We start from the raw sequence: 27,182 nt of genomic DNA, 5'->3' as shown, positions 1-27,182 counted from the left end.
TGTGCTGCTGGATGGGAAGGAGGTAAAAAAAAATTGTGAGTGAAGTTAAGCATGAGAAGAAAGAAGGAGTGGGAGGAAAATGCTTTGAGATTTGTTTTTACTTCTCATTTTCCTGCTCTGACTTTTGATTGGCAATTAATTAAATCAATTTCCCCAGGCTGACTGTTTTGCTCATGACAGTAATGGATGAGTGATCTCTCCCAGTCCTGTCTTTATATTGACTCATGAGCATTTTGTTGTATTTCCTTTCCCCAGTCCAGAAGAAGAGGAGTGATAGAGCAGTAACGCAATCGGGGGCTTGTTATCACAAGCCTCGGCGTGCCCTCGGGCAGAGGGGATGCAGCGTTAGCCTCCACAGCATCCTCGCTGGACGACTCTGTGGAATTGGTGTGAGATAGATGCGTGCGCTGGCTCCTCCTCAGAGGAAGCACGTCGGGTGGCCGCTGAATTAGGCCTGCATCAGCCTGGAAGCAAAGAAGGTGAGAGGGGCCTCTGGTGTGGGTTCCAGCAGGTTTATTTGCAGGAGGGTCCAGGGACCAGCAAAAGGCCCTGAGAAGTACAGGACACAACCTTTTATGTGGGGGTGGAGCAAGGTGGGGAAAAGGAAAACAACCAATGGGGTACAGGCAGAGGGGAGCATACAATTTTTCAGAACCAACAGGGAGAACAGGGAGGCAGGAGTCACAACAGGGAACCAACTAACAACTAAGAAAGGGAGAACTTTCTGGAACAGGGGGAGGTAACTTAGGATTGGGAGCCACCCAGGGAGAGGTAACCTAGACCTCAGTGATCTCTTCTGGTCCTCTTTCTAACCCACTGTCCTGGGCGGGGAAATCCACCCAGTGGATGGCCCTGGTTTGACTGACATTTGATGGTCTCAGCCCAAGAGTAGGCTGAGCCACCCCAACAGACCAGCTTGGTGGACACCTTGTGGCTAGCTAATGTCAACCCGCTACAGCAGGCTATTAAAACTAGTACCTGCCAGGTGAATCTGTAAAAAAACTATGGTATAAAAAGAATACATAGGCACTCAAAACATCAGAATCCCTTAACGCTTGATCTAGGTATTCTTCACTGGTGAATGCTATCTCCTTTCCAAACCTTTGTAGCAGAGCCTTCCTTGCTTAGATTTTGTATTTATTCTTGGGTGAAATCCTGTTTGTTTGAAACTCTCTTTCAGCTCATTGTATTTCCAATAACCTGCCTTTTCCTGTTTCTCCCCCTGTCTGTGTTTAGGCCGAAAAATTCCATTTTCTTCTAACATCTTGTATAGTATAGGGGGTTTGTGTGAAAGTACTATATAATTAATGTGACATGAACTTGTTTTGTTGTGTAACTTAGTTACTTTGCCTCATAAGTTCATTACAAATCCCAGCTGGAGAGACCCCTGTTCTTCCTCACCCATTATTTTATTTTTGCCTTCTCTTACTGTTTATCTCCAGTTCTGTTATTAATGTTACAAAGTGCTTGACAATGGTTTCCATGGAAAAGTAATGTATTCAATTTTGAATACTGTATTACTGAGACAACAGAACAATCACATTTAGGAAAGCACTCAATTAGCAATTTCAAGTAATCGCTATTTAAAAATCTCCAGTCTTGCCTCAAGTGAAAGGGTAAGTGGGGATGCTGAACTTATATTCCTTATGCCATTCATTACTTTGTGTTGCTTTCTTATATCTGCCTTAATTTCTTTCCCTAAATTAAAGTCATAACCATTTTCATCTTTCCATATATAGAAGCAACTTTAAACCCGTAAAAGTTGTCACCTGTTTTGAAGCACAATGTTTTTCACTATAGCATCCTTGAAAATAGCAGGTCTAATGTTATTTTTCATCCCACTTTTCCATTTCATAATTAATAAACAGTAGGTTTTAAGTTACTTTGAAAGCAAAAGTAAAATGCTGAAGTACATTACCAAATTTCTGTTTTGTTTTGGTCAATAAAACATAGAGCCTATTTTATAAATAAAATACAGCACAAGTAAATAAGTCCGACCAAAAAAAATCCCCCAAAAACCCACAAACAAAGCAAACCAAAAAGCTCCCATGACAATCATCATAAGTTATTAGTTAATTGGGAGAAAATATACAAATTCTGTCAGGCTTTTTGCACTGCTTCGTTTTAAAAAATAGCTAAAAGAAAAATCAGATGTCAAAATATGATCTGTGTTAAACCTAAACCTTGAATTTCAAAATGAAATATCGGTTTTAATTGATAATTGGAAAGTAAGTATTAATTGTTAGAATCATAATAAATATTTGGTCTTATCTATTGAAATATTTCCTTTCATGAAGAAGAAAAGAAGCTTTTATTCAAACACTAATAATTTATTTGTATCTTTTTTCTAGTACCAAAAATCCTGACATCAAGATCAGCAAAGAAGGAGGGAAAGAAGGTACTCCGGGTGGTGGAACAGGTATTTCCCCGTGACTCAAGGAGAAGACCATGATAAAGCAGGTTGTCCCCCTGTAGCCCTGAAGCCTGAGGACAGCAGGTGGAGAGTCATCAGAAGTACTTCAAGAGCCCGCACTGGAGCAGACTCCTGGCCTGTGGAGAGAAATTAATGCAGGAACATGTTTTCTGGAAGGAACTGTGTCCCATGGGGAATCCAGGATGGAGCAGTTTCTTCCTGAGGGACTGTACCTCCTGGAAAGGACCCATGCTGAAACAGTTCTTGGAACACCATAGCCTCTGGAAAGGACCCATATTGGAGCTGTTTATGAAAGACTGTCTCCTGTGGGAGGGACCCCACTAAAGCAAGGGTGTAGCATAGGGAGGGAAGAGTCATGAGTCATTAGTGGAGTCCGGAAAGAAGGGTGGTGGGAAGCTGGTTTTAATTTTGGTTTTGTTTCTCACTTTCCTACTCTAATTTTAATTGGTAATAAATTAAATTAATCTTTCCCAAGTTGAGTTTTGCCCATGAGGGTAGTGTGTGATCTCCTTATTCTTGTCTTGAGCTGCAAACTTTTTCATTGTATTTTCTCCCCCTGTCCTTCTGAGGAGGAGGAGTGAGAGTGAGACTTGGTGGGTACCTGTCAGGCAGCCAAGGTCCACCTACCATGGTCCTTTGACATTCCTGTTTTTGTGAGAAGTGAGTGGTAATCTACTCATACACTTTTACTTGCACTGTATAATTGAGATGATGACTGCTTTCTTCATGATTATAGTGACTTATTACAAACTCTTCAGGATATAAATTTGATAAAAATCAGGTGTTTGTTAAATAGTCAGTGCTAAGCTCATTGTAAGAAGTACTCTTAAGAGTCATTAATCAGCTACATTCAGGTAACTGTTTCAAATGACCATGTATTTCTCTAGCACTTGGCCTTTTTAAAGGGAGAACACCTAGCAAATTAAGTCATCATTTATTTTAATTCAGAGTTCACAGACTGCTTTGGACTCATAGTTCTGTTCTTGTACACAGTTATTAGTTCTGACTGGTTTTACCCATTTTTTTTCCCCACAGTCTCTGACTAAATTTGGGCATGTGTTTATGCATGGCTAATGTGCACCTCAGGATTCGTGTTCCAAAGCTCAGCATGCCATGTAGATGTGAGCAGAAACTGTGGCAGTTTCTCTGTCAACTGTCAGTGCAAAGAGTCAGACTGAGAGAAGTATCAGGACATGGGGAAGAATTTCTTCACAGAAAGGTTTGTTAAGCCTTGGAATGGACTGCTCAGTGGTGTGGCTAAGTGGTGTGACACCTGGAAATGTTCAACAAATGACTATGTGGCACTTAGGGTAGTTGATATGATGGTGTTCAGTCAAAGGCTGTACTCCATGGTCTCAGAGGTAATTTCCAACGTAAATGATTCTGTGATCCTGTAATCCTGTAAAGAATGGAGGTGCCTTATATGAGATGCTAACAAAAATTATTCACCACTGTCCAAAAATGGAATTATCAGAATGTGTTGGAGTGATTTATGGTGATAGTCTGTTCCATGATCCTCTGCTTTGTGCCCAAAAATGGTTGCAGTATCTTTAAGGCCTGGGACTGGGTGTGTGTGGGGCTGGGGAGCAGGGAGTTTGGGGTTTTTTGCAGGCACTTTTGAAGACTCATTTCCCAGGTGAGTCTGTGAAGTTTGGTTTTGCTTGGCTAGCTTGGTTTTGTTGGCCCAGGCAAAAAGCTTTTCCCTTCCCTGGCTTGGAGAAGCTGCAGAAGGAATCTTACAGCTGCCTTGAGGTGAACTCAACTGCTGCAGGTCTGAGACTGGAGGAGTGGGACTGGTGGGAGCAGGGCTGCCCCGTTCCAGCCCCAAGCCTCAGGGAGCCAAGGGAGAGAAAGCACACCAAGAGGCTCCAGACCAGATTTTTTGCCTGCCATGACTGCTGTGGAGCAGAGGTTGATGCCAGAGAGCCACCAGGTTTTTTGCCTTCTGCTGGAACTCCTCCATGGAAGCTCCACTTCCCTTAGAGTGAAAGCTGATGCCATTTCACACCACGTGTTGGGTACACCAGATACACTGGGTACAGTCAAACAAAGGACCGTCAAGATGATGAAGGGACTGGAGTATTTCTCTTAGCTGGAAAGGCTCAGGACTGTTCAACCTAGAGGAGAGGATGCTTCACAGGTTCTTTACAGTGGTGCCTAGTGATGGGACTAAATGCAATGGGCATGAACTAGAACACAGAAGACTCCATCTGAACACCTGGAAGCACTTTTTCAACTGTGAAAGTGGCTGAGCACTGGCACAGGTTGCCCGGGGGGACTATGGAGCATCTATTCTTGGAGATACTCAAAAGACATCTTTACATGTCTCAACAGGCAACAGGCTCGAGGTGGCCCTGCTTGAGCAGCACAATGGACTAGAAGACCTCCAGGGACCCATTCCAGCCTCAATAATTCTATGATTCTATGCTTTTAGGTTTAAGTAAAGTTCTGTGCTGCAACATCCCAGTAAGTGGCAGATAATTAAGATAAGAAGCTGTTACAGAAATCCTTACATTTAATAAAGTTGATTGTTGCAAACAGAGCTAAATTCAAAGTATTAAGAATGATAATTTATTATGAAGTGTCCTATCTGGAAAACTTTAGTTCACTAGAATCTACTTTTCATGTGGGCTTTAACAAATAATGTTTCTAGAAATACAATGAGTGGCTCTGCATTAGGGAATTTGGAAGGTGAGACTATGATTCCACAACTGAACTCACTTCCAAATAGTTAGTGGTTAATACACTGTTCCCATACAAATAGGTAAGTTTATTTCTATTACCCACTCCATTCAGGCTAAATAAAAGTAGCCTTAGGGTATTTTCAAGCCTCATTTGTAAACTATTACAACAGTATTGTGTGAAGAAGTCTAAATTGGAATCATCATTGGACCCATGACTGAAAACTCGGTTCACAAATTTATCTATACTTTATTAGAATGATTAAATGAGCAAGAATAGTCAGAGGAAGCACAAAAGAGGAAATGAGGTAAACAAAGTTGCAAGACTGAACAGATCTGTAAAAGGCCTTTTTTTTTTAATTCAGAGTAAGTCAGATATGCAATATAATTTACCACTCTGTACTTTAAACCTCAATATTTTTCTTTGATACGAACAGGAAATATGGAGTTTAAGGATTACACATCCAGAATTTTCAGTTTCCACAACTGTCTAATTGTGACACTAGACAAATCATGTGAACTCTAATTTAGATATGCTTCTGAACAACCATTCTCAAGTTTCGTTACTGAAATTAACCTGAAGAAATGTATATGCACAATGTAAAAGTAGCTCAAGAACATGTAAGTATAAACCCCAGTAAATGACACACACTTTCCAGAAAGTGAACTTACTAAAGAAATTAAATAATGCTCCAAAGAATCTGTAAGTTGCAGTAATAGACTACAAATGAAGGAATGGTCTTCAGGCTTTTTTCCAGTTTGAAAGCCTAGAACTTATTTTAAGTCTCTGCAAAGGCAAATGGCTTTGTTACTACTCTGTAGGGTGTTGTGTAGTCCAGCCAGCCAGTTCTTTTAGGTTTTAGCTGACTGTCATAAAGTAGTATCAAACTTAAACCAATGATTATGTTGTAAAAAATTACCAAAAAACCCCAGACATTCTTTTCTTCTAGGAATTATTAATTCCTGCTTCATAAATCTTAAATGCCAATATTTGGAGCCACCAATAGAATACAGAAATCCAAAAGAAAATTTATCATCTGTTCGTACTAGGAAGATGTAATACTGAGAACTTCCCTAACTGACTTCCAAATGGGCTGTTTTTCAACATGTGAAAAGAGCTTGTGAGTACTATGTCACTAGTGATTTTTTTAAAATCATATATATTAAGGAAGGAATTCTGAAGAAGTAATTTTGAAAGGCATAAGTAATGAAATCATAGAATATCCTGAATCAGAAGAGACCACAAGGATCATCAAAATCCAAGTCCCAGTTGACAGGAATTTGCTGTGAACTAAGTTCTGGAAATGGCAAGTATAACATGTCAAGTACTAACAGAACTTCTCTAAATTATTCTGCCAGTGTTCCCTGTCCTGACCTGGATAAAGTATATTCTTCCTTTTAAATTGAACTGTAACTCACTATTATAGTGTGTTCACGCTTTTGATTGATCTGGGCAGACAAAAATGAGAATTGTGCCATGTCTGATACAGTTTATTAACAAACATATCTATGAGTAACCTATGAAGTTTATGAAATTCTATTTATCATTAAATGTACCTAGCAATATATTATCTCATCAGATTATTTTATGAACAACAAAAAAAAAGAAACATGAGTTAGAAAGAGAATTTAAATCATTAAATGAGGTATATTGATAAGTATCTCTACAGAGCAAAATGTATATTGCAGGCAAAAAAGCCAATAATATTTCACATTTTTATACAATATAAAATTATATAATGTCTTTTCAATCTCCTCTTTTACATATATGCTGGGGTACCACTAGACTTCTGTAGAAGTCAAATCCAGAAATAATATAGTGAAAAAAATGACTGGTTTTGGTTGAGTTTTTGGCAATTATCTGAATTGGGATATACTCCTATATTGTAGGAGCAAAAATTGCTTGTGGCTTATAAAATCTAAAAATATGTTCATATAACATATATAAATACAATCCTATAGTAAATCTGAATTTTTATTCAGTAAGAATAATTCTGCTAAAAGAGTTATTTATTCAACTCTCATTATTAATGAATTAAAAAGGGAGGTGGTTGTTTGCTATATGTGAAATTTGTGAGCCTCTGTTTCCAAGGAGAACATTTTTTAAACATTTTTTTCTGGCTTTCCCCTTATCTGTCCTACATACTATATTTTCCTGATAATTTGTTTGTCCTGCAGAAAGCAAAGTTTACACAGAAGTTCACTGACAAATTTAAATTAAAACTAAAAAGACAACCTCTGGCTTTAAAGCCATGAAAAAGGAATTGCTATAAAATAATATTAAAATATATTTCAAGATTTGTTGTAGTTTCAAGGTGTGCATATTACCAATACCAAAGGAAAAACAGAAATGATAATGTACTGCCTTCTCTCCTTCTGCCAAAGAAATAGAAAAAAAACCAAATGCTGTAAATCAGCTATAAGGTAGGGGAGTTTAACTGAGCTGATCAGAGAAGCAGGGAAGTGTCCTAATTTGGCAGGAAAAAACAGTAACTTGGAAAACAAGTTAGATTAAAGAGTTTTTCAGCACAACACTGGAACAATGCTTGAAGTCTGAGGATATCCTCTGAAATCTTCTCAAGAATACTAGTAACATGTCATACTTCAATATATTTACAAAAAGGATATATTTTCTTACTCATATGTTCAAAAAATAGAGAATAATTCGAAATTTGAATAAAATTATTTTATGCTAACCCTATTTTTTTTTTTTTTGGAGGGCAGGAAAATTCTTGTGGTAGTAGATAATTTCTCTATATAACAAACTATCATTCCTAAGAGCACTGGATCTTCACATTGAGTGCATGTCCCACATTATAGGTGGTTCAGATACCTAAAGTCAGGGTATATATGTTGAGGAATGGTTAGAGGATCAGGGACACGGGTCCCTGGAAGAGCTGTACAAGCAAACACCTTTTTAGCTTGACATAAGCAGGCCTCTTGCTAACTGCAAAAATCAGCAGGCCTCTTGCTAGCTGCAGAAAAAGGAAATCGTGAGAACAGAAATCATGAGAATAAAGAAAGAAGGCAAGGACACAAACACAGTGTTCTTGACAATCCTGTTATAGATAAACAACAGGACGTGCTGACAAGATGTACTGACCATGAGAGATGAGGAAGAACCCTGGTTTTCCCAAATCGCAACATAATACGTGCAAAATGTAGCTTTTTATCCAGCATCAATAGAGAAGTGACAAGTATGCATATTTGAGTGTATAAAAGCAGAATCCTGATTCCAATAAACTGAAGCTTGCATTATCAATCACACTGATTGTCTGCATGTCTTCCCTCGCTGGAGTCAACGTCATATATATATACTGCAGAATGTAGAACAGTGAAATAAATAAGATTAGATACTGTGACTAAGTAAGAAGGAAGCTGTACTGCACAGGAAGTAGAAACAGGAGCGGAAAATTACTGTGTAAATACAAAGACCATGGAAACTGGACAATCTAAAGGACTTCGCTTGATTGCTGGAAAAAAAAAACAAAAACGTGTCTCTGAGGAATAATAGATATATAAATATAAAAGCAACAATAGCAGCTATGCTTGTTAATACATAGAATTATCTTGATACTGAGGAACAAACTGGGTACATTAAACAAAGCAAACGTAGAACAGAGAAGAGTAAGTACAACTTAAGAGCCAGAACAGAATAATTAGAAATGCAAATGTGAGATTACTGAGATATTAGTATAAACCTGAAAAGAATTATTGAGGAAAAGACCAAAATTTCGAGAAAGGCATCTACTTTGGAAGTTGGTAATAAGTAGCTGAAAGAAACAAGACAGGATTTCAATATTTTTCAAAGTCCCATATTGAAATATGTAGTCTAGATACAGCTGGTTATTTCAGCCTTTAGTCACCCGCAGCATGAAAAGGCAAGACAGATGTTTAGAGAAGCAAATCAGGGTTAAGGATGGTTTGGTTTATGCTGTTTTGCAAATAGTGAAGGAAACTGTTGATCCCATATTATAGTCATGAAACATTATAGTTATGAAATGAATAATACCACAAACACAAAGTCAGTAAACTCCTTGCTTCTAGTAACTTCTCAGGAAGTCATAAATCAAACTTAAATCTACAGTACAGTTCACTACAAAACTTAGTAATGTGAGAATCAAACCAACCTGACTTTACTGAAGAAAAGTAGGGACTAGAAGATTTATGTCCAAATTCTGGAGACTGTAAAAAAATTGAATGCAGCAGTTAAGTGCTATAAAACAATGGGAAGTTTCAAATAATATACATATAGATATATATACACACACACACATATAGGGAAGATGTATTGTGTCTCAGTACTAGCAGACTTAAGCATGACGATATACAGAACAAAATGTCAGAAGAAGTTACTTATTTTTTATAGATTGCAAGCAGTGAAACAGTAGTAAATGAAATACAGCAATGAAAAGGGCACTATTAAATTAATATGACTCTGTGGATACAGTCTTTGTATTAGAACTGTATCATAGACACAAAACAGGAAAGGCATCTTTCTGGAAAATGGTCAGCTTTTAGAAACTGGCCTTTCAGTACAAGATGTTAACAAAAGCTATCCTCCAGGGAAAAATACCTCAGATCTGTCAAATGAAATGCACAGACAACAGTATGGGGAAAGTATGGGGTGAGATTCTAAAATGAAAGGGGGAACAGTAAAGCACCAGAAAGTTGAGAAGTTCAGAAAAAGGATTGATGCCACAAAACCCAGTTTTAAGATTTAAAGAAATTATAAAATTTAACCCCACCCAGAAATAACAAGAACAAGGACATCAACCAAAAAACCAACCAAACAAAAACCCCCACAAGCCAAAATAAAAACTCAGCAATGAAAATTAACACCCCCAGGTCCTCATCCTTATACATACATATAAATATCGAGAGGTAAAGCAGGTCTCTTGAGTCTGATAGAGTTAATTCCATAGCTGCTATGGAATTGTTTATGTGCATGTTTTTGGGGTAGAATTGGAGACAGAAAAACTCTGAACAGTTTTTCTTCTCTGTTGTCCTTCAGATTTCATAATAAACTAAACAAATTACTTAGTCTACCATTTGGGAACTTGGCTGAAAGTACTAATAATTTTTTCCAGAAAGTTTAACCAGGTGCATGTTAAGAAAATCCTGGAATATCAATAAGAGGATGGAGATCTTAGAAGTGTTTTAAAAATAGCTTGGTGACCCTACCATTGGGTAGACGATGACAGGAAATTATGTTTTAATGACATGTGTAGTGATAGATTTAGTTAATTTTCAGGCCTGGCTAGAAATGTCTCAGGCTATTACAGTTCTAGTCAATCACGCAATTTGTTATTATCAAAAAGATTGGAATGCTGATTCTGTCAAAAGATGTTCCCGAGAATGCCATAGCTGTCTGCAGCAAATAGCAAGAGATTTGACAACTCAAAGGCAGAATTATGTATTTACACAGTCTGTGTAAAGCTAGAGGGCTAATTTGAAAAGCAATCCAGATTCCCCTCGGAAAAAATCTCAGCAATTGCAGAAGTGTTAATTGACTTGGAGGAACAAGAAGTAATTCAAAAATGCAATTCAATAACTTACCAGCATAGTAGGTTATGAAAGGCAGATGTCTTACAGAGACAAACAATGACTGTTATATTTAAATGCCGTAACTCCTATCTGCTCTGGTGGTGTCATCCTATGGACACAAGCAGCTATTGGAAATAAGATGTAGCTGTTTTCTATAAAAAAGATATCCAGTGCATTATCACCCCTCTGCTGTTATGAAGAGAATCAGTGTAAGTTTGCCTTAACCATTAGGAATTTCATGACTGTTGCTTCTTGTAGAAATAGAAAAAGTTTTTGTGCAACACTTCTCATGATTGCTAAGGCCTCCGACATTTTTTAGGTATGTCAACATATTAACACTAATTGTAGTGGTTTTTCAACTCAGATTAATTACAGTCTATTTATCTAAATTTGCTAGGGAGTTTCAAAGTAATGCAGTACTATCCTTCCCTTCAATATCTATTACTGTTTCGTAATGTCACACATTTCTTCAAAACTTGTATTCTCGAGTGAGATGGCTGTATTATAGCAAAGGAAAAAGAGCATGAGAGATTCTGTAACTCTCCTCATAAGAGCTTTATAAGCTTTAGTTAATATTTTTAGACTATTTGGAAATCTTTCAGTGCCTGGTTACCAGAAGATATTCATAAAATCATATAATATTCTGAGTTGGAAGGGACCCATAAGGATTATCGAATCCAACTCTTATTGGTTATGTTCTGAATTACAGTGAACATTATTATGTTATCCTAAACCCATAAGAATTTGGGGATATTACAGTGGAATGCAACAATAGTTCTCCACAAAGTAACTCTTTATGCAAATTTAAAAAAAAAAAATTCCATAGCAACTTTTTTTTACAATTTGATAGTCCATCAGTTGGTTACATTGATTTACAATTATTTAAAGAGAGGTTTCAAGAAAGAAACATATAGTTAAAGTTTCTTCTAATGTATTCTGTGTCCAATGTCCAATGTCTGAATCAGTAGGGCACTTGGTTGCACTTTCACCATAATAGAGACTTTCAGCAACTTTTCCTTTCTATTATCTCCAGTATTGAAAAGTGTTGTTTTCAGTTTGCATTGAAATGATAAAAATGCTAAGCAAGTTTCAGAGATCATTTAAGTATTTTACAACTCCTAGCAAATTTTTCTTTATAATTTTTAATTGATTTTGAGATTTATTTATTAACTTAGTTAGGGGTTTATTTTGTGAGGAATAGAAATTGTAAACCGATGTTGCAAATTAAAAACTCTATTTTAATAAATATGATAATAAAATGTGTGTAATTCCTAAGTTATACTAGTCATATTTTAATGAAGTTTTGTCTACAATATCTCCTAGAGTTTTTGTAAGGGAGTTCATTGGCATTCCCCAAAGACTCTCCTGTGTTTTAAGTACCTGTTTCAGCCCCATTCAAAATGCACCTAGAAGGCAGAATCCTTGGAAAATAACTCCTCCTTATTTTAATTACTTCACTTTGTTTTCCTGGGACTCTGATTTTTCCCTTATTCTCTGCTGGACAGTTTCAACTTCAGAATACATTGGGAGGACTTTCCACCGAGGCCTTGGCCCTGGAGGTGGGCCCACCACCCTGTCCCAGCTCCAAGGAGGGGGAGAGAGAGATCTACGGAAGGACTCTGAAATTTTCCCAGACTTCTCTCAGAAATGAGCAAGAGGTTTTATTATTTAGCATTATTATTCTTTTCCTGTGTGTTTGTTAAATAAATAGTTTTTGTCTCTTTCACTTTCCTTCAAGGAAAATTCATTTTTTTCTCGAACCTGGTGGGGGAGGGCTGGTTGTAGCCTGCCTTTCATCAGAGGATATATTTCCAAATTTGCCCAAACCAGCACATCATTTCAGATATTGAAAAGGAAAATATACTAGTGGGAGTTCAATTCAGGGATTTTAAATGCACAAAGATATGATCACAACATTATTGCAGCTGAAAATAATCGTTGGTGATATAACTTCAAATGGTTATTGTGTAGCACCTCTCTTCTGTCTAGCAGCAATATGGTGACACCAAGCACTTACATCAATGATTAGTTGAGGACTCCTGTATTTATGCCTGGAGTGGTCTTTTCCTGATGGTCTGCTCCTCTTTGAAAGGATCAGTTGTTGAAACACTGCAGCCTATGTGGAGAACCCACACTGAAAGACTCTTTTCTGTGGTAGGGACCCCACAACAGAACAGGGAAACAAGAGGAAGTAAAAGAGTGGCGAAGATAAAGTGTTATGAGCTGACGACAATCCCTGTTCCCCATTCCACTGAATCCACATGAGGAGAAACAGGTTGAAGGGCCATGAGTGAAGTTGAGCTTGGTAAGAAGGGTGGTAGGAAGGTGATTTTAGTTTTGTTTCTAAATATCCTAGTCTATTTTAAATTATTCTAATTAATTAATTTTATTAATCTAAATTAATTAATTTAATTTAATTACTCTTTCCCAAGTCAGGATTGTTTTGCCCATGAAGGGTAGTTCATGAGCAATCTCCCTATTCTTATATTGACCTACAAGATCCTTTTTTTATCATCAGCAGGTTCATGGATGCTGCCTGCTGCATTATTTTGGCAAATTCTCAAAAAGTTTGTGATGAGAAAGTACTTCCTTTCAGTTCTGTTGCCATCTTCCTACCTGGTTTTGCGTACAGTAATACTTTGTCTTTCATGCCAGTAGAGTGATTTAAAATGCTAATCATAAAACATGTTTTCCCACCAGATACAGATTTTTCCCTCTGTCTCTCAGCTGCGGGGTTAAGAGCTTCTCACTCAACCCAGTGCAGAGCTGGTCATGTTAGCGCAGTCCACCACCACCACCAAGGGAAATAAGTCACCTGCTTTCCCACAGAACTAAAAAGAAGTGGGTTTGGATTGAAAGAGGTATTTGGTAGAAATACAGCATCAACATCTGTATATTCTTTCAAGTTGCTTGGTCAGTGAGGCCATACTTAAACTGTCAGGCACAGTGAATGATGGTACTGATTTATAACTGCTATGAAACTGGGAGCATCTCCCCTGAATCAATTCTGCTATCTAACTCTGAACATTTCTAGCTCCTTGGTATATTGTTCTCTCTCAGAAGAAAAAAGAACATAGAAGAACTTACACAGCCTGAAAAAGCATTCAGTAGTTCAATGCTGAAGAAAATTTTTCATCTTACACATCAGTTGCAGGAGAAGAGATGCAAATTCATATGAAACTGCCGAATATATGTTCTTTATGAAATTCCACACTTTTTGAAGTAAAACTTGCTGAACAAAAGCCATTTTTTATTTCTCTTCCATTAAACACAAAGGTTCATTTTTAGCAGAATAAATATTTTTTAAATAAATGAAACTGCAGAACTTCATAGAGGACAAATAATATTTTAAGAAATGTTTATTAAAAAAAACCAAAAAAACAAACTAGCTGCCTTAAAAGGATCAAAAATATATCACAAATTACATTTTCAAGATGACATTCATAGTTAGAAGTGGCATTTAAAAACATATTCATAAAGAATAATAGGTCAGCAAAAGTCTACAGTTTTTGACATGCATTATATGGATTATTCTGCCACATTTATTTGCAGTGAGAGATTGATTTCTCATGGCAAGCACTGTATATCTGTCATTTTAAAATTGAATAATGTTAACAATTCTGGTAAAAAATATACAGATGCTTCCATATTTGAGCCAATACCATTCAGGAAATGACATTAAGTCTTTAAGTAAAACCCAGAGGAGCAAAATGCTTATTTGAGATGTATTGACAATGGAACATTCATCACAGCCTATCTATTTTCTATTTGAAACTCTTTGTATTATAAGAAAGGGAAAGAAACTTTCACTTTAAACTCTATTAGATAGGCAGTGTAATGCAGTTATTCAGGAAGATTTAAGAGAAGATGCTTTGTACTGACTAGAATGGGGAAATAAGATCAATATTTTCATCTCTGCTTCCATTTAATAAGCAAGTCACTGACTTTGCAGAAATTATAGCAGACAAGAAAACATAGGTATGCTTTGAGTGTATAAGTCAAGGAGAAAACATAAAATTTTTAATTGCTTTTATTTTATGGTTAGCACACATTTTGATTTTATGATTATCTTAAGATAAGATACACTATAATTTCTCCAGATATATGTCTATGAAAAAAAAATCTTACTGAAAGTAGCTATTAAGTTTTGTTTTTTTCTTTACTGGATGTTTTTGGTGGCAGTTGCTGTTTCTGGTTTTGTCAAATGATTAGTTTATATTTCCTTTTTAGTCTACTACAGGAAGAAAATCCTCTTTCACAGGCATGGGCCAATCTCAAAGTATTTTCAATTATCAAACTATACTTAATGGTGTATGATTAATGCATTATGTTTTTCAATTATCTTATTTTTTCCCTTTAATTAAGAGGAAAAAAAAAACTTTAAAAATAATTTACTAGATGGAAAGAGCTATTAACTTCAGACTTTAGTGGGAAAGCATGAAAGAGCTGAAAAATAAGGAAGAATTTCTAAAGAATACAATGTTTTGAAGACTTAGAATCCATTTTAAAGTATCTTCAACTTAAATCCACTTCCACATATTCCATAATACTTAATAAGTGGTATCACAAATGCTTGTACCAGAAAGATATATTTTCTCCTTACAAAGGATTTATCAAGCATGTCTTTCAAAAATGTCAGACAAATGAGAGCTTCATCTCGTAATGCACCTCTAAGACCTTGCAGGTCTATGTAGAAATTGATTCTGCACTTTGGTGACATAAAGTCAATTGAAATGTTGAGCTACTTGAATTTGATAAAATTTAAAAATTTTAAAATTTACTGCATCAGTAAACATTATTTGGATATGGTAAAGATTACTTAGTTTAATCTTCATTTCTGTGTTTCTTTTGTAGAACCCTATAGTGTTTTACATCTAGACTTAACTAATTTGAATGAATGGTAAATAACAAAATGCAGCAGCCAAAATCAGGCTTCCTTCTATAGTTTTTAACTGGCAAGTGCTGCATATTTCAATAGTGCACGATTTTTAAAAAATTTCATTAGTACATCATTGATTGCTCATTTTTTATCTCTCAAAACAATTTAACACAGTGTCTTTCATGCAGAGAATAACATATTCATATTATTTGATTTTTGATTAAACCAAGTGACCCTTTAAATTTGCAATAGGGTTTTTAAATTTTGCATGAGTTTCTTTACTGCTGTTCATTTAATTCTCTGTTTCCATTAACCATCTGCAACCATTTGACTCTATGACAATTATTCAGCTGTGCCACATCATGACTGACATTTTACAAATGTTCAAAGCAAAAAGAGATCAAGAAAGGGAGGAAAAAACTCACATTCAAACAAAAAAGTCACAGTTCAGAATCCTGCATTTTCCATACAGCTGAGACATCTGAATAGTAATTATTGGGCTGATTGTAAACCCAACTTAATTGCATTTTGTCTTCCTATCTGATGAGCAGTTCATGATGATGATGATTACTCCTACTAAGAGATGTTCACTCCATTGATATTTCCCCACATTGATAGCCAGGGGGCCCTGCAGATAAGGCTATGCAGACAAAAATGCTATGTTCTCTCTATATTAATTCAGTTATGATTTTTCAAGTGAGAAAGAATCCCTGAGTATTCAAATGAGAAAGAATCATGGTTTAGATGTCTATCATCTCCTAGCCTGCCTTCCACATGGGGGAAATTGAGCTAATGTTCAGTAGAAAGTGCTTTAATTAACAAACATAACTGAGAGACTAAGCCAGCCTAATCACTGCTGATTAACTAGGCCACGTCTATGCAAGATAAAGCAACCTAGTTTTCCCCCTATTTATAAAAAGTCGTCCATTCAAAAAAATCTCTGTTCTTGTTGGAATTACTTGGATTTCTAAAATGTTCAGTCATAATTATTTATTTTTTCTTTTTGCATGTTTATAGATTAGTTAGATAGAAATATTACGCAAGTCCTGTGGCATTAAGAAGAGAGTTAACATGTTTTCATCGATCTTTGTATTTCACAGGCGCCCACTAAATTAGATTTCCTCTGAAAACTTAAATACACAAGTGAAACCAAATGACTGTAGAATTAGAAGTCTCTTATGCCCTTAGGAATTTGTCTGGGTTTTAAAAGTGTGATGAAAGCTCTGATAGAAGCACAGAGTTCACACTGTCTGGAAGGACATACACCACTGAATATTATTTAAAAATTGTATTAGAAGAAATAAAAAAATATTTAAGGAAAATGAAAAATTAAAGACAAATACTTTCTTATGCTTTTTTAAATACTTTTGGCTTGGCATAAATGGATATAAAAAAATAATATCTTTAGAGGATGCATTGTCACATTCCCTTGCAGCAGCTTGGAAGAATTTCATCAAAGCTCAAAGTAAAATCAGGCATAGAACAGTCCTTTTCATTATCCAGTTACCAGTTGAAACCAGAGGCCATGTCAAAGATAGTAGATCAAAACCCTCTGCTCCCTTTATTAAGGGAGAAAAGAGAAAACTTTGGTGACATTTGTAGTGGTGGGCAAAATAGATTAAAGAAAATTAAATAGATTTTGGATGTTGTCCAGTCTGAAGACATCTGAAGAGGAAGAAAGTTTTACATAGTCAAATCTTGTCTTTTTCTATCACATAGCTGACTTTTCATTAATTTTCCTTTCAGATTAAATTTTAAAAGTACAGATAATTTGCTTAAGATTTTCCCTATGATGAAAAGAAAAGCTGTAGAAAGAGAGTACAACTTTTCTCCAGGACTGCAGAACTATCTGAAAATTCGAATCTCCTGATTTTTGTGTATGTCATCATTACTACAGGAAATATGGTATTATGCTCATTCCATTGAGCCCCAGCAATCAAAATATGCGTCCAGGTCCTTCAAAGGCTGCAAGTTCTACAGAGAGAGAACACTGGAACTACACTTAATATTTTCCAAAACCTGAGGATTCTAAATGTAGTATTTTGGATTTCCTATTTTAAAATGTGAAAATATACAATATATTTTTTATTATCTATTTTAATCAACAACTTTGCTTTTCTCTCCCCCTTTTTAATTTTCTACCAGAGTGAGGTTTCTTCTAACCTAATATTTCTTTTCTTGATTTTTTAAAAAAATCTGATGTCTCATCATAAAGTATAACAATTAGGGAGTACGATTCTGAATTATATCTTCAGATATGGAACAGGAAGGCACCTCATGAGGTGAGGACAGTCACCTAAATGGGAACAGAGACAAGGCAGAGATGTTTAATGCTTTTTTTGCCTCTGTCTTCAACACTGATGAGGGACCAAGGGGATGTCAGGGCTCTGAGCTGGAGGACCATGACTGTGAAAATGATCAACTCCCAGTTGATCCTGAACTTTTGAAGGGATCTGCTGCTCCAGCTGGATCCCTACAAACCTAGGGGGCCTGGTGGGTTTCATCTGAGAATGCTCAAAGAGCTGCCAATGTCATCACTAGTATCTCTCAATGATTTTTGAATGGTCTTGGGAATCTGGAAGGTCCCATTTGACTGGAAGTTGGCTAACACTACTACAATTTTCGACGACAGCTATAAGGAAGACCACAGAAACTACAGTCCCGTCAGTCTCACTTCAGTGTCTGGTACAATAAGCGGAAAGTTATTCTGGGAGATATTGAAAAACATCTGAAAGACACTCCAGTCATTGGTCACAGCCAGTTTGGCTTCATGAGAGGAAAGTCCTGCTTATCAAACTTGTTTTCTTTTTATGACAAGGTAATCCGCCTTATTAAAGGAAGATTAAAGCAGATTAAAGGAAGACAATTGATGTAATATTTTTGGATTTTGATAAATATTTTTCGATTTTAACACTGTCTCTCCCAAGATTCTTCTTGACAAAATGTACAGGACCTATCTGGACAACACATCACATGATGGGTAAGCAACTGGCTAAGGGACCAGGCACAAAGGGTTATAGCAAATGGGGTAACATCAGGCTGTCAACGCTAGTGGGGTTCCACAGGGCTTCATCCTCAGCCCAGTGCTCTTCAACATCTTCATAAATTACTCAGATACAGATTTCAAAGGTATACTAAGTTTGGCAATGATACTTATCTGGGACAAGCTGTCATCCCACTCAAAGGCAGAGAAACCCGGTAGAGAAACCTTGACAAATTAAAGGGCTGGGCAATCACCAACTGTATGGAGTATAACTGTGGCAAGTATTGAATTCTGCACCTAGGATGGGGCAACCCTGGATGTACGGATAGACTGGGGAATGAGAGAAACTCCAGTCATTGGTCACAGCCAATTTGGCTTCATGAGAGGAAAGTCCTTCTTATCAAACTTGTTTTCTTTTTATGACAAGGTAATCCACCTAGCAGATTAAAGGAAGCTGTGGAAAGGGAGCTGAGTGTCCTGGTTGATGGCAAGTTGAATGTGAGTCAGCAGTGCCCTGCCAACCAGGAGGGCCAACCCTGTCCTGGGGTGCATCAGGCACAGCATCATCAGCTGGGTGAAGGAGGGGATTGTCCTGCTCTGCTCTGCACTGGGGTGGCCTCACCTCGCATGCTGGGGGCAGCTTTGGGCACCGCAATATAAGATGTAAAGCTGTTAGAAAGTGTCCAAAGGAGGCTATGAGGATGGTGAAGGGTCTCAAGGGGAAGCCATATGGGGGTGGCCTGAGGTCACTTAGATTTTTCATCCTGGAGAAGAGGAGACTGAGGGGAGATCTCATTGGGCTCTTCAATATCATTGTGAAGGAAAGTGGAGGGGCAGACGCTGATCTCTTTTTTGTGTCAACCAGTGATAGAACCTGAGGAAATGGCCTGAAGCTGAGTCAGGGGATGTTAGGTTGAAATTACAAAAAAAAGGTTTTCCCCAGAGGGTGTTTGGGGACTGGAATATGGTCCCCAGGGCAGAGGTTACAGCACCAGCCTGAAAAAGCAGAAAGTGTTTGGATAATGCTCTCAGACACACGGTGTGACACTTGGGGTGTCCAGGAGGAGGCCAGGAGTCGGACTCAATGATTTTTCTGTGTCCCTTCCAATTCCACATATTCTATGATTCTATGAAATAATTTCAGTTTTATTGGTTTTATCCTCCCTAGTGAGAGAAATATTACTTTCACTCTCAGTTTACATCTTCTTTGTGTTAAGAAATTGGAATGTGCTTTTGGAACTCATATTGAGAGACAACTAGTTACTGCCCTTTTCCTTAGGTTTCTTATTAAATATTTTCAACAACTGGAGGAACAAACATTTTCATCCTCTTTTCAAATTTCCAAAATATGCAAGGCTTTCCTTTAAGGCTGCTGAATTAAAGCTGCTAGTCAATAGGAATTGTATGAAGAAAAGTTTTTACCAGACATGTGTAAATTATAGAAAGTTAAAGTATTCTATAATTAATATATTTTATTTTATATAGGAAGATGACTTTTTAATTAAGGTTGCCTGTGTAAATGATTCAATAAGATGTAAAAAACTTGGGAATTGCTTGTACTGCATCTCCAGCACATCTAAACCTGTACTTTGAAAGGTTTTAAAATAATTTTAAACATGTATAAGTGCTGTTCACTAATGTTTTCTAGAACATAGCAAAACTTTATATTTGCCAGCTTCCTGGTTTTGACTGATTCTAAATTATTGTCTTTGCTCATAAAGACTTCGTCATTTCAGGGCATGTCTGAAAAGAGGATCACCCTCATTTTCCCAAAATTTTATGAAAGTTCCATGTCAGACTTCCAAGACAAAAGCTTTGCAATTTTTTTGTACACTGTATTTAAATTTGTGTGATGCTTTAAAACAGTTTCAGTTCTTTTATTTCAATATACTGCACAGCAGAAGATGCAAAAGAAATAACCTTACAGTAGGATTTCTTTTTTTAAGGAAGTTCAAATCATCCACATTAGGACTCTTTTCCTTGTGGTTTATGAGGTAGCATTACAGAAAAAGAAGAAAAACATCTTCAAATATTTAAAAAATAAAAACTTGAAAGATGTGGAAAACTCAAATGTCATTTCCTCAGATTTTGAAAGCCAATTTCTTGAAATTTAAATACAAAGTTCAAAAGGCTATGAGGAAAATTTTCTGAGACTTATTTCTCTCTCAGAGATGTGAATGCCTCTTTTATTCCACCTTAGCACAGTGCACATCTGTACTTTCCTCTATGCACATGTTCTCATAAATGTCAGGCAAAGTCATTTGAAATAAAACAAGACAATCATTAACAAATATCTGAAATTTTCTACAAGCCTTCATTTACAAAAATATTTTTGTCTTCATGAATTTTCATGTCAAGACTTAATTGATTTGAAGACATTTTTCTACAGCTAATTAGGCAAGAACTGTGAGCATTTCAGAAATACAGCTAATAGCTAATACACTGTATTCACTATTGCAGTACCATCTGATCAAATGCATTGTATTACTTATTTAATATAACAGTGAGAAGACATTTGTCACAGAGACAGAGAAATCATCTGTTATATCAATTTTAACTCAGTGAATTCATATTATTAGGTTAATCATGAGTAAGCTACCCACTATTTGCTGTAACAACTGAAAAGGGACACTATCGCTATCCCAAGTTCTGCAGCTTCAGTGCCAGAGCACAAGGTGTAGCGATCTCTGAAAGGCATCTCCAAAGCGAAGCCGCTCAGCAGGATCAGCTATATACACTCACACACACGTGCATGCACAAACGCATGGATAGCTTCAGCAATATGGGTCGATAGCAAAGAGGCAGGAAGGATCTTTGCACAGATTTCCACAGGAGCAGTTTATTGCTTCTACAGTGTAAAGGATGCCAGAGGCAAAGACGAGAACAATGGAAAGCTCAGGTTTAAGTACAGGAGTGGAGCGAGCACCTGGAACCAATGGTCTGAGGGCACGGGGGTGGTACAAAGGCGGGACTAGGGAATGGGAACCAATGGGAGAGCTCTGGGGGAGTGGCGAGGGGCAGAGGCCAATGGGGTGAAATGGGAGTGGAGAAATTTCTAAGGCATGGAACATACAAGGTACCAAGGGGGCTGTTACGATCCTTTTTAAACGCAGAAAAATAAGCAAGCTAAGTCTCTGAGCATAAACCAGAAAGAACTTAGAAGGTTCAAAATATTGACAGAAATAAGATTAAAACCAAACCAGGTTATATGTTGATGCCAAAAAATGGATGTATTTTATTTAATAGTAAAAGAGGCAAAGAGAAGGGAAGGGAAAAGAAAGAAAGAAAGAAAGAAATGGAGAAAAGAAGTGTGCGTGGGGGGGTGGGGGAACAGGGAGAGGTGACAGGGGTTAGGTGGAAGCCTATCACCCATCCGAGGGTCCCAACGACGTCTCGTCGCTCCCCTCCATCTGGTCTGCTGGTGGTGAAGGTCCCCCGTCACCACCAAGGCCACACTGCCACCACATGCCAAAAAGTAGAGAATCCCGTGGATTGATATACACTTCAGGCCAGGTGGGAACGCCCAGATCTCCCTTGCAGGGGCCGGCTTGACACTGTCCCTTGCAGCACTGAGGGTCTGTTGTATCATCTCTGGTGCAGGGTCTGGGGACCCCTTTGAGGGGGGCCCCTGTGATGGGCCATGTCACCCCCTTCTGCTGTGGATAAGCTTCCCCCCCCCCCCGGTGAGGACCCCTCAGCTGGGCTCCTCTGCACAGTGGAGGACGGGCAGTCACTGCACCTCTGACCAGAGGCTTTTCCAACACACCCAAAGCCTCTCCTACCCCCACCCTTTGGTGTGAGGTTCTGTAAGAGCCTGGCACCCCTGGGGCTGTGGTCTCCACGTTGGAGGTGTTAAGCCTGTGCTTTGTCCCCAGCCCTGAGTTGTTACCTTATCTTCATCAGCAGGTGGTGTGAGGCCTCAGTCAGGGCCCCCGTCCTGGGTGCGGTATTCTTCTCTTCAGCATTTGTAATACAGTTTTAAAAGTCCTTTAAGAAAATGTTTAAGTCATAAACTATGGCAGCTGGTGAGGAGCTCTGACCAAGGAAGCTGCGACCCGTCAGGAGAGATGGTCCCAAAAGGAATTGCCTTCCCAAAAGCCCAGTGTCTTCCCTCAGCTGCAAGCTAGGAGGGCCCGTGCAGAGGCTGTCAGCTCTTTAGTGATTGTCAGCTCGTGATTTCAGCTCAGCTCTGCAGGGCAGCCTCCAGGCCAGACCAGGGAGAGAGACAAGAGGCCCGTGTAGCTGGTTTCACACGAGGTAGCTTTATTGGTCCATACTCTGGCGAAGGGGAGCCAGGGACGAGCAACTCTCTGCCCTCGGAGGGGCAGAGGGCTAGCTTTATAGGGATACAGGTGTCAGAGAGTAAAGACTACAAAGGATCTGCATAGGGTCTCCCAGAGGATTCTGGGTTTGTCTTCTTCTTGCCGTAACTGAAGAGTAGCTCCCTTTCCCGGGGAGTTTTGCTGGGAGGTTTAGGCAATCTCCTTATCTCAGCAGACATCCCTCCAGGGCAGCGGCTGGGCATACCCCACAACAAACTATAATATTTCAGTCTCTGACAGGGGCGGAGTGGCCAACAGCCAACCGGGGAAGCAGAACTGGGGTAGATTACCATAACAGAACAAAGCATTCTAGGAGAGGCTTCCTTTCTCACCGTGACCTAGACATAACTCTCTGGTACTGGGGACTGTCTTACTGAGAATTATCTTTGTTCCCTGTATTACAGGTTAACTAGCCACCATAGGACAGCACAAATTCCAATACTTTAGTTTGGTTCAGAGCCCAGTAGAAAGTTTATCATAGCATCATATGATTTTTCTCTAGACCTTTCAAGCTGTATGTTTAATTTGTATTCAATTTGTGGTTGTGTTGGGAAGGACATTCAAAGATCAGCTGCTCCAATTCCTTTGCCATGGAGTGGGATATATTTCATTAGAACAGATATTGGTAAGCTCTGTTCAAACTGATTTTGAACGCTGCCAGTGATAGAGCATCCACATCTGCTCCAGGTTCCCTGTTCCAGCATCTCATCACCTTCTTAGTAACAATGTTTTCCTTATATACATTCAATCTTTTAGTTTAAAGTCATTGTACCTTATTCTGTCCCTTATTCTGTCATTACAAATCTTTTTACAGCTTTCTTTTCAGGCCACTTATATAAAACATCCGTAACAAGGTTTCCCCAGAGCTTTCCCAATCCCATCCCTAAACATCTGAGCAGCAACCCTCTGTTCTTCCCGGGATACAAGTCTCTGGTTCCACTGCCTATTACTTTTCTTCTTGCACAGTAATTTGACCAGAAGGTCCTCAATCAGCAGTGGTGGCCTTCTGCCTTCGGTCCCTAATTTCTTACAGGTGGGAATTGAGAAAGCTTTTCCTGTAAGAATAACATCATCAAAAATTTGCCAGCTCTGTTCAGCTTCTTAATCCCTAAAGACAGGTTCCTGGGGATCCCATCCACTAGTTCCATAAACAATTGAAAATTCACTATCCTAAATTTTACTCTCACTGCAGGTTCTTCCTCAACAGTTATTATGGATAACTAGATGACAGCTTAAGTGTAGCACTTCTGAGTTCATCAGGAATGCACAAAGAGACACAGTCATCAAACAATTATTAATCCCTCAGTTTTGAATAAAAATCATGATAAACATGAGTATACTTGTATATAAACATCATTTTTATTTATGTGTTTGTAATAAGTTTTCACTTGAAATGTCTACATTTCTACATTTTTGCACATATTCCTTCTTAAGAAAATTAGTTTTATCAAATCTTGTCTCATTAATTTCTTGAGAAGAGATAATTTTAAAGGTGTAGTTAATTTCTTATTAAAGTCAACAGCACTTTTACTTTTTTTTTATGGTGCCTATTAATTTCTCTTTTATCAAGGTACTGCAATTGAAGTCCTACTCATTTGTGCCAAAAGGAAATTGACCTCTAAGTGCTAAGTACTTACATTTGGATAACAACATATATGAAAAGTAACTTTGGGAAAGTAGAAAGGAAGAAAATATTGATTTTCATGCTGAAATAATTTTATTCCTCTTATTAATTTTGTCCCCAGCATTCCTGTAACATGTTTCATATTAATTTTATGAAATCCACCATTTTCCTATAGGTGTTTCTCTGCTTTAATAAGTGAGATTTACAGTAGAAGTAAATTAAAACAATCTCACATAAAATAGACTACTTACAACTGCTATCAAGAAGAAAATTTGCATTACTTCTGCTTCTCACACTAAGCAAACAAAAAAGGCTTTGCTCATAAAGAACTAAAAAATGAAAAATTATAAAAATTATTTAAGAAAAACCTAAATGTCTTGGCACACAGGAAGCTTCATTGGATCTCTGTAAATGTCAGAGAACCAGGAGAAAAAAACCAGAAAAGAACATTAATTGCAAAACTCGGGATAGAATTAAGTGTGATGATGGAGATAAGGAATTTCAAAAATTACTTGAAGAAACAACAAGGTAAAATTCTGAGAATCTAAGGGGACTCTACGAATTAATGAGACCCATGTTAGACCTTTTTGGCAAACAGTATAGTCATACATGAATGGAATGGATAGCAATTAACTGTGTGAATGTCATTAAATGTTTAAATGGGAAAGAGGAATGATTTACTTTGACATGGATATTTCCTGCTTGGCTTGTATTACCGCAGACCTGGTTCCTACGGTATATCACCGTGTCCTGCAGCCATAGGGAGGAGGAGGAGAGATCCAGCAGGCAGGAATTGTGCAGCAAGATTGATTTCTTTAATTATTTTACAAACTCTTTATAGACTTTTTTCTTCATAGTCTAATTGGACAAAGGACCAGCCACCCCTTGGGGGTGATTGGCCAAAATCCTAAAACATCCATTGTCAAAATATTTTTCTACTATACCATAAACAAGACTTTTCAAGGTTGCAGGTGGCTTGGTTGTTTACATAACTCTGCTACCTCTTCTGTGAGAGAGAAAAGTCTCTCACGGACTTAGAAAATAACAAGAAAATCCTCGCTAACAGCATTTTTGTACCTACAGGCTTGCAAATCATGAACAGTTTGGGAGCTGGAGGATTAAGACTACTTCCATCATACCATCATGATAGTTCTGCATGATCCCTTTTTTTTACTGAATAGAAAATCGTCAGTTCATCTGGAAGTGAGAACCGTGGTGCTTGTGGAAGGTCTGGCTGCTGGATCTGCTGCTGGATCACAGTAACTTCTGCATTCACAGAGGCTGATGCAGCCCCACCTGTTCTGTTACTGACCCACACGTAGCATTACACTCAGTTACCAGCAGAGCACTACAGCCTCCTCTGCAGCCTGCCCTGGAGTCACATGCAGCTCTTTGGAGAAGTTTTACAGCCTCTGGTCTGAATAAAGCTGAGGTGCATGAGTCCAGTTTCTTTCTTGTGGAGAAGGTAGCAAGCAGCAGTGAGAAATAGACTGTTTATCATGTAGGAGCCTCGAGGTAAGATTCTAAAAAACAGCACAAGATACCAGAGAATTAAAGGAATAAAATCTGACAGAAGTAAGCAAAGATGCTGAATTCTGCGTCTTCACTCTTTTCAGTGATAACTGCCAAAACATCATCAGTATTTTTGTATTGAATTCCCTTATTAACTGGAGTCTGGATTTGTAAAAACCTGGAACGTGATTTTACATGAAGGGTCCTTCATGTGCCTGAATAGAAAGGGTGGGCAACAAAGTGTAAAACCCATGTTCAGATACATATTTGTAGTATTTATTTACAGCACAGTCCATGTAAATTTGCTATAAAGACAGTTGAGTTTGGGAATTGTGAAATGAATAATGAAAGAAGATTAAAAAAAAAATAATTCATAGTAAGAAGTTTAGCAGAAAGAGCATTAGAGAGAATCAGAAGAATCCAAGATCTTCTGAGTCTTAAGTTTTGTTTTGGTAGAAAACCAGAAAAATCTGTTAACCTGGCTTAGCCAAAACTAGGTATTTCTGGTTTTTGGTTTTCTTTTTTTTTTTCTTTTTTTTTTTTTTTTTTAACCTAGAGCACATTACATTTAGGGAAAAAACAATGTGCAGTATTAATGATCTAATGATGCCCACAACCATGATGTAAAAGTCATACTTTTTCACATCTTTTTTGCCAAACGTATCTTTTTATTACCAAAGAACTCAAGGCCACACACCTTAGAGCTGTATTATATCTTTAAGCAGCCTTCAACTCAAAAAAATTCTTTCAGTGAGTATTTCGTTCACTCTAAATATAGTTTTGAAGCATCATCTGCCTTATTCAGAGAAGAACTGGAGACATTTGGAAAAATAATCTAATTTTCTAATAAAACAGACGCCAAATAAGACTGAGGCAGAACCAGGGAATTCAGTAGCATGTTTGCTATAGCTGTCTATCCCTTACCATGTTTTCTGTGATTACTGGTGTCACCATTCGCATATGATTATACAAGGCTATAGTGTTTTTGGAGATAGAAATGTCATAGCTCATGACTTAAACATCTTCATTAAGGAGTTTCACCTGTTATAGCAAAACTGTATTACAAAAGCTGCAGAGAAGAGCACCACACCCCTGAATAGGCTTTCTGACTGAGGCCCTTAGCTGCTCACTGATGGAGATAAGATAAATTAAGTTCCGGTCTGGGGAGAAAAGAATACATTCACAAGGGGATCAAGCTTA

General features: G+C 37.7%; 1 protein-coding gene across 1 annotated transcript in view; it reads right to left on the bottom strand.

Annotated features, from left to right (window-relative positions):
* Positions 1–212: 212 nt before the first annotated feature.
* Positions 213–27,182, bottom strand: part of FBF1 (Fas binding factor 1) — a 109,969-nt gene continuing 82,999 nt past the window's right edge. Inside the window, exon 13 of the mRNA XM_048292422.1 lies at positions 213–464. Coding sequence (XP_048148379.1) covers positions 213–464 — 252 coding nt within the window. The remainder of the gene's footprint in view (positions 465–27,182) is intronic.

The sequence above is a fragment of the Corvus hawaiiensis genome, chromosome Z (assembly GCF_020740725.1).
Source record: "Corvus hawaiiensis isolate bCorHaw1 chromosome Z, bCorHaw1.pri.cur, whole genome shotgun sequence".
NCBI lineage: Eukaryota > Metazoa > Chordata > Aves > Passeriformes > Corvidae > Corvus > Corvus hawaiiensis.
This window is presented reverse-complemented; position numbering and strand designations above follow the sequence as displayed.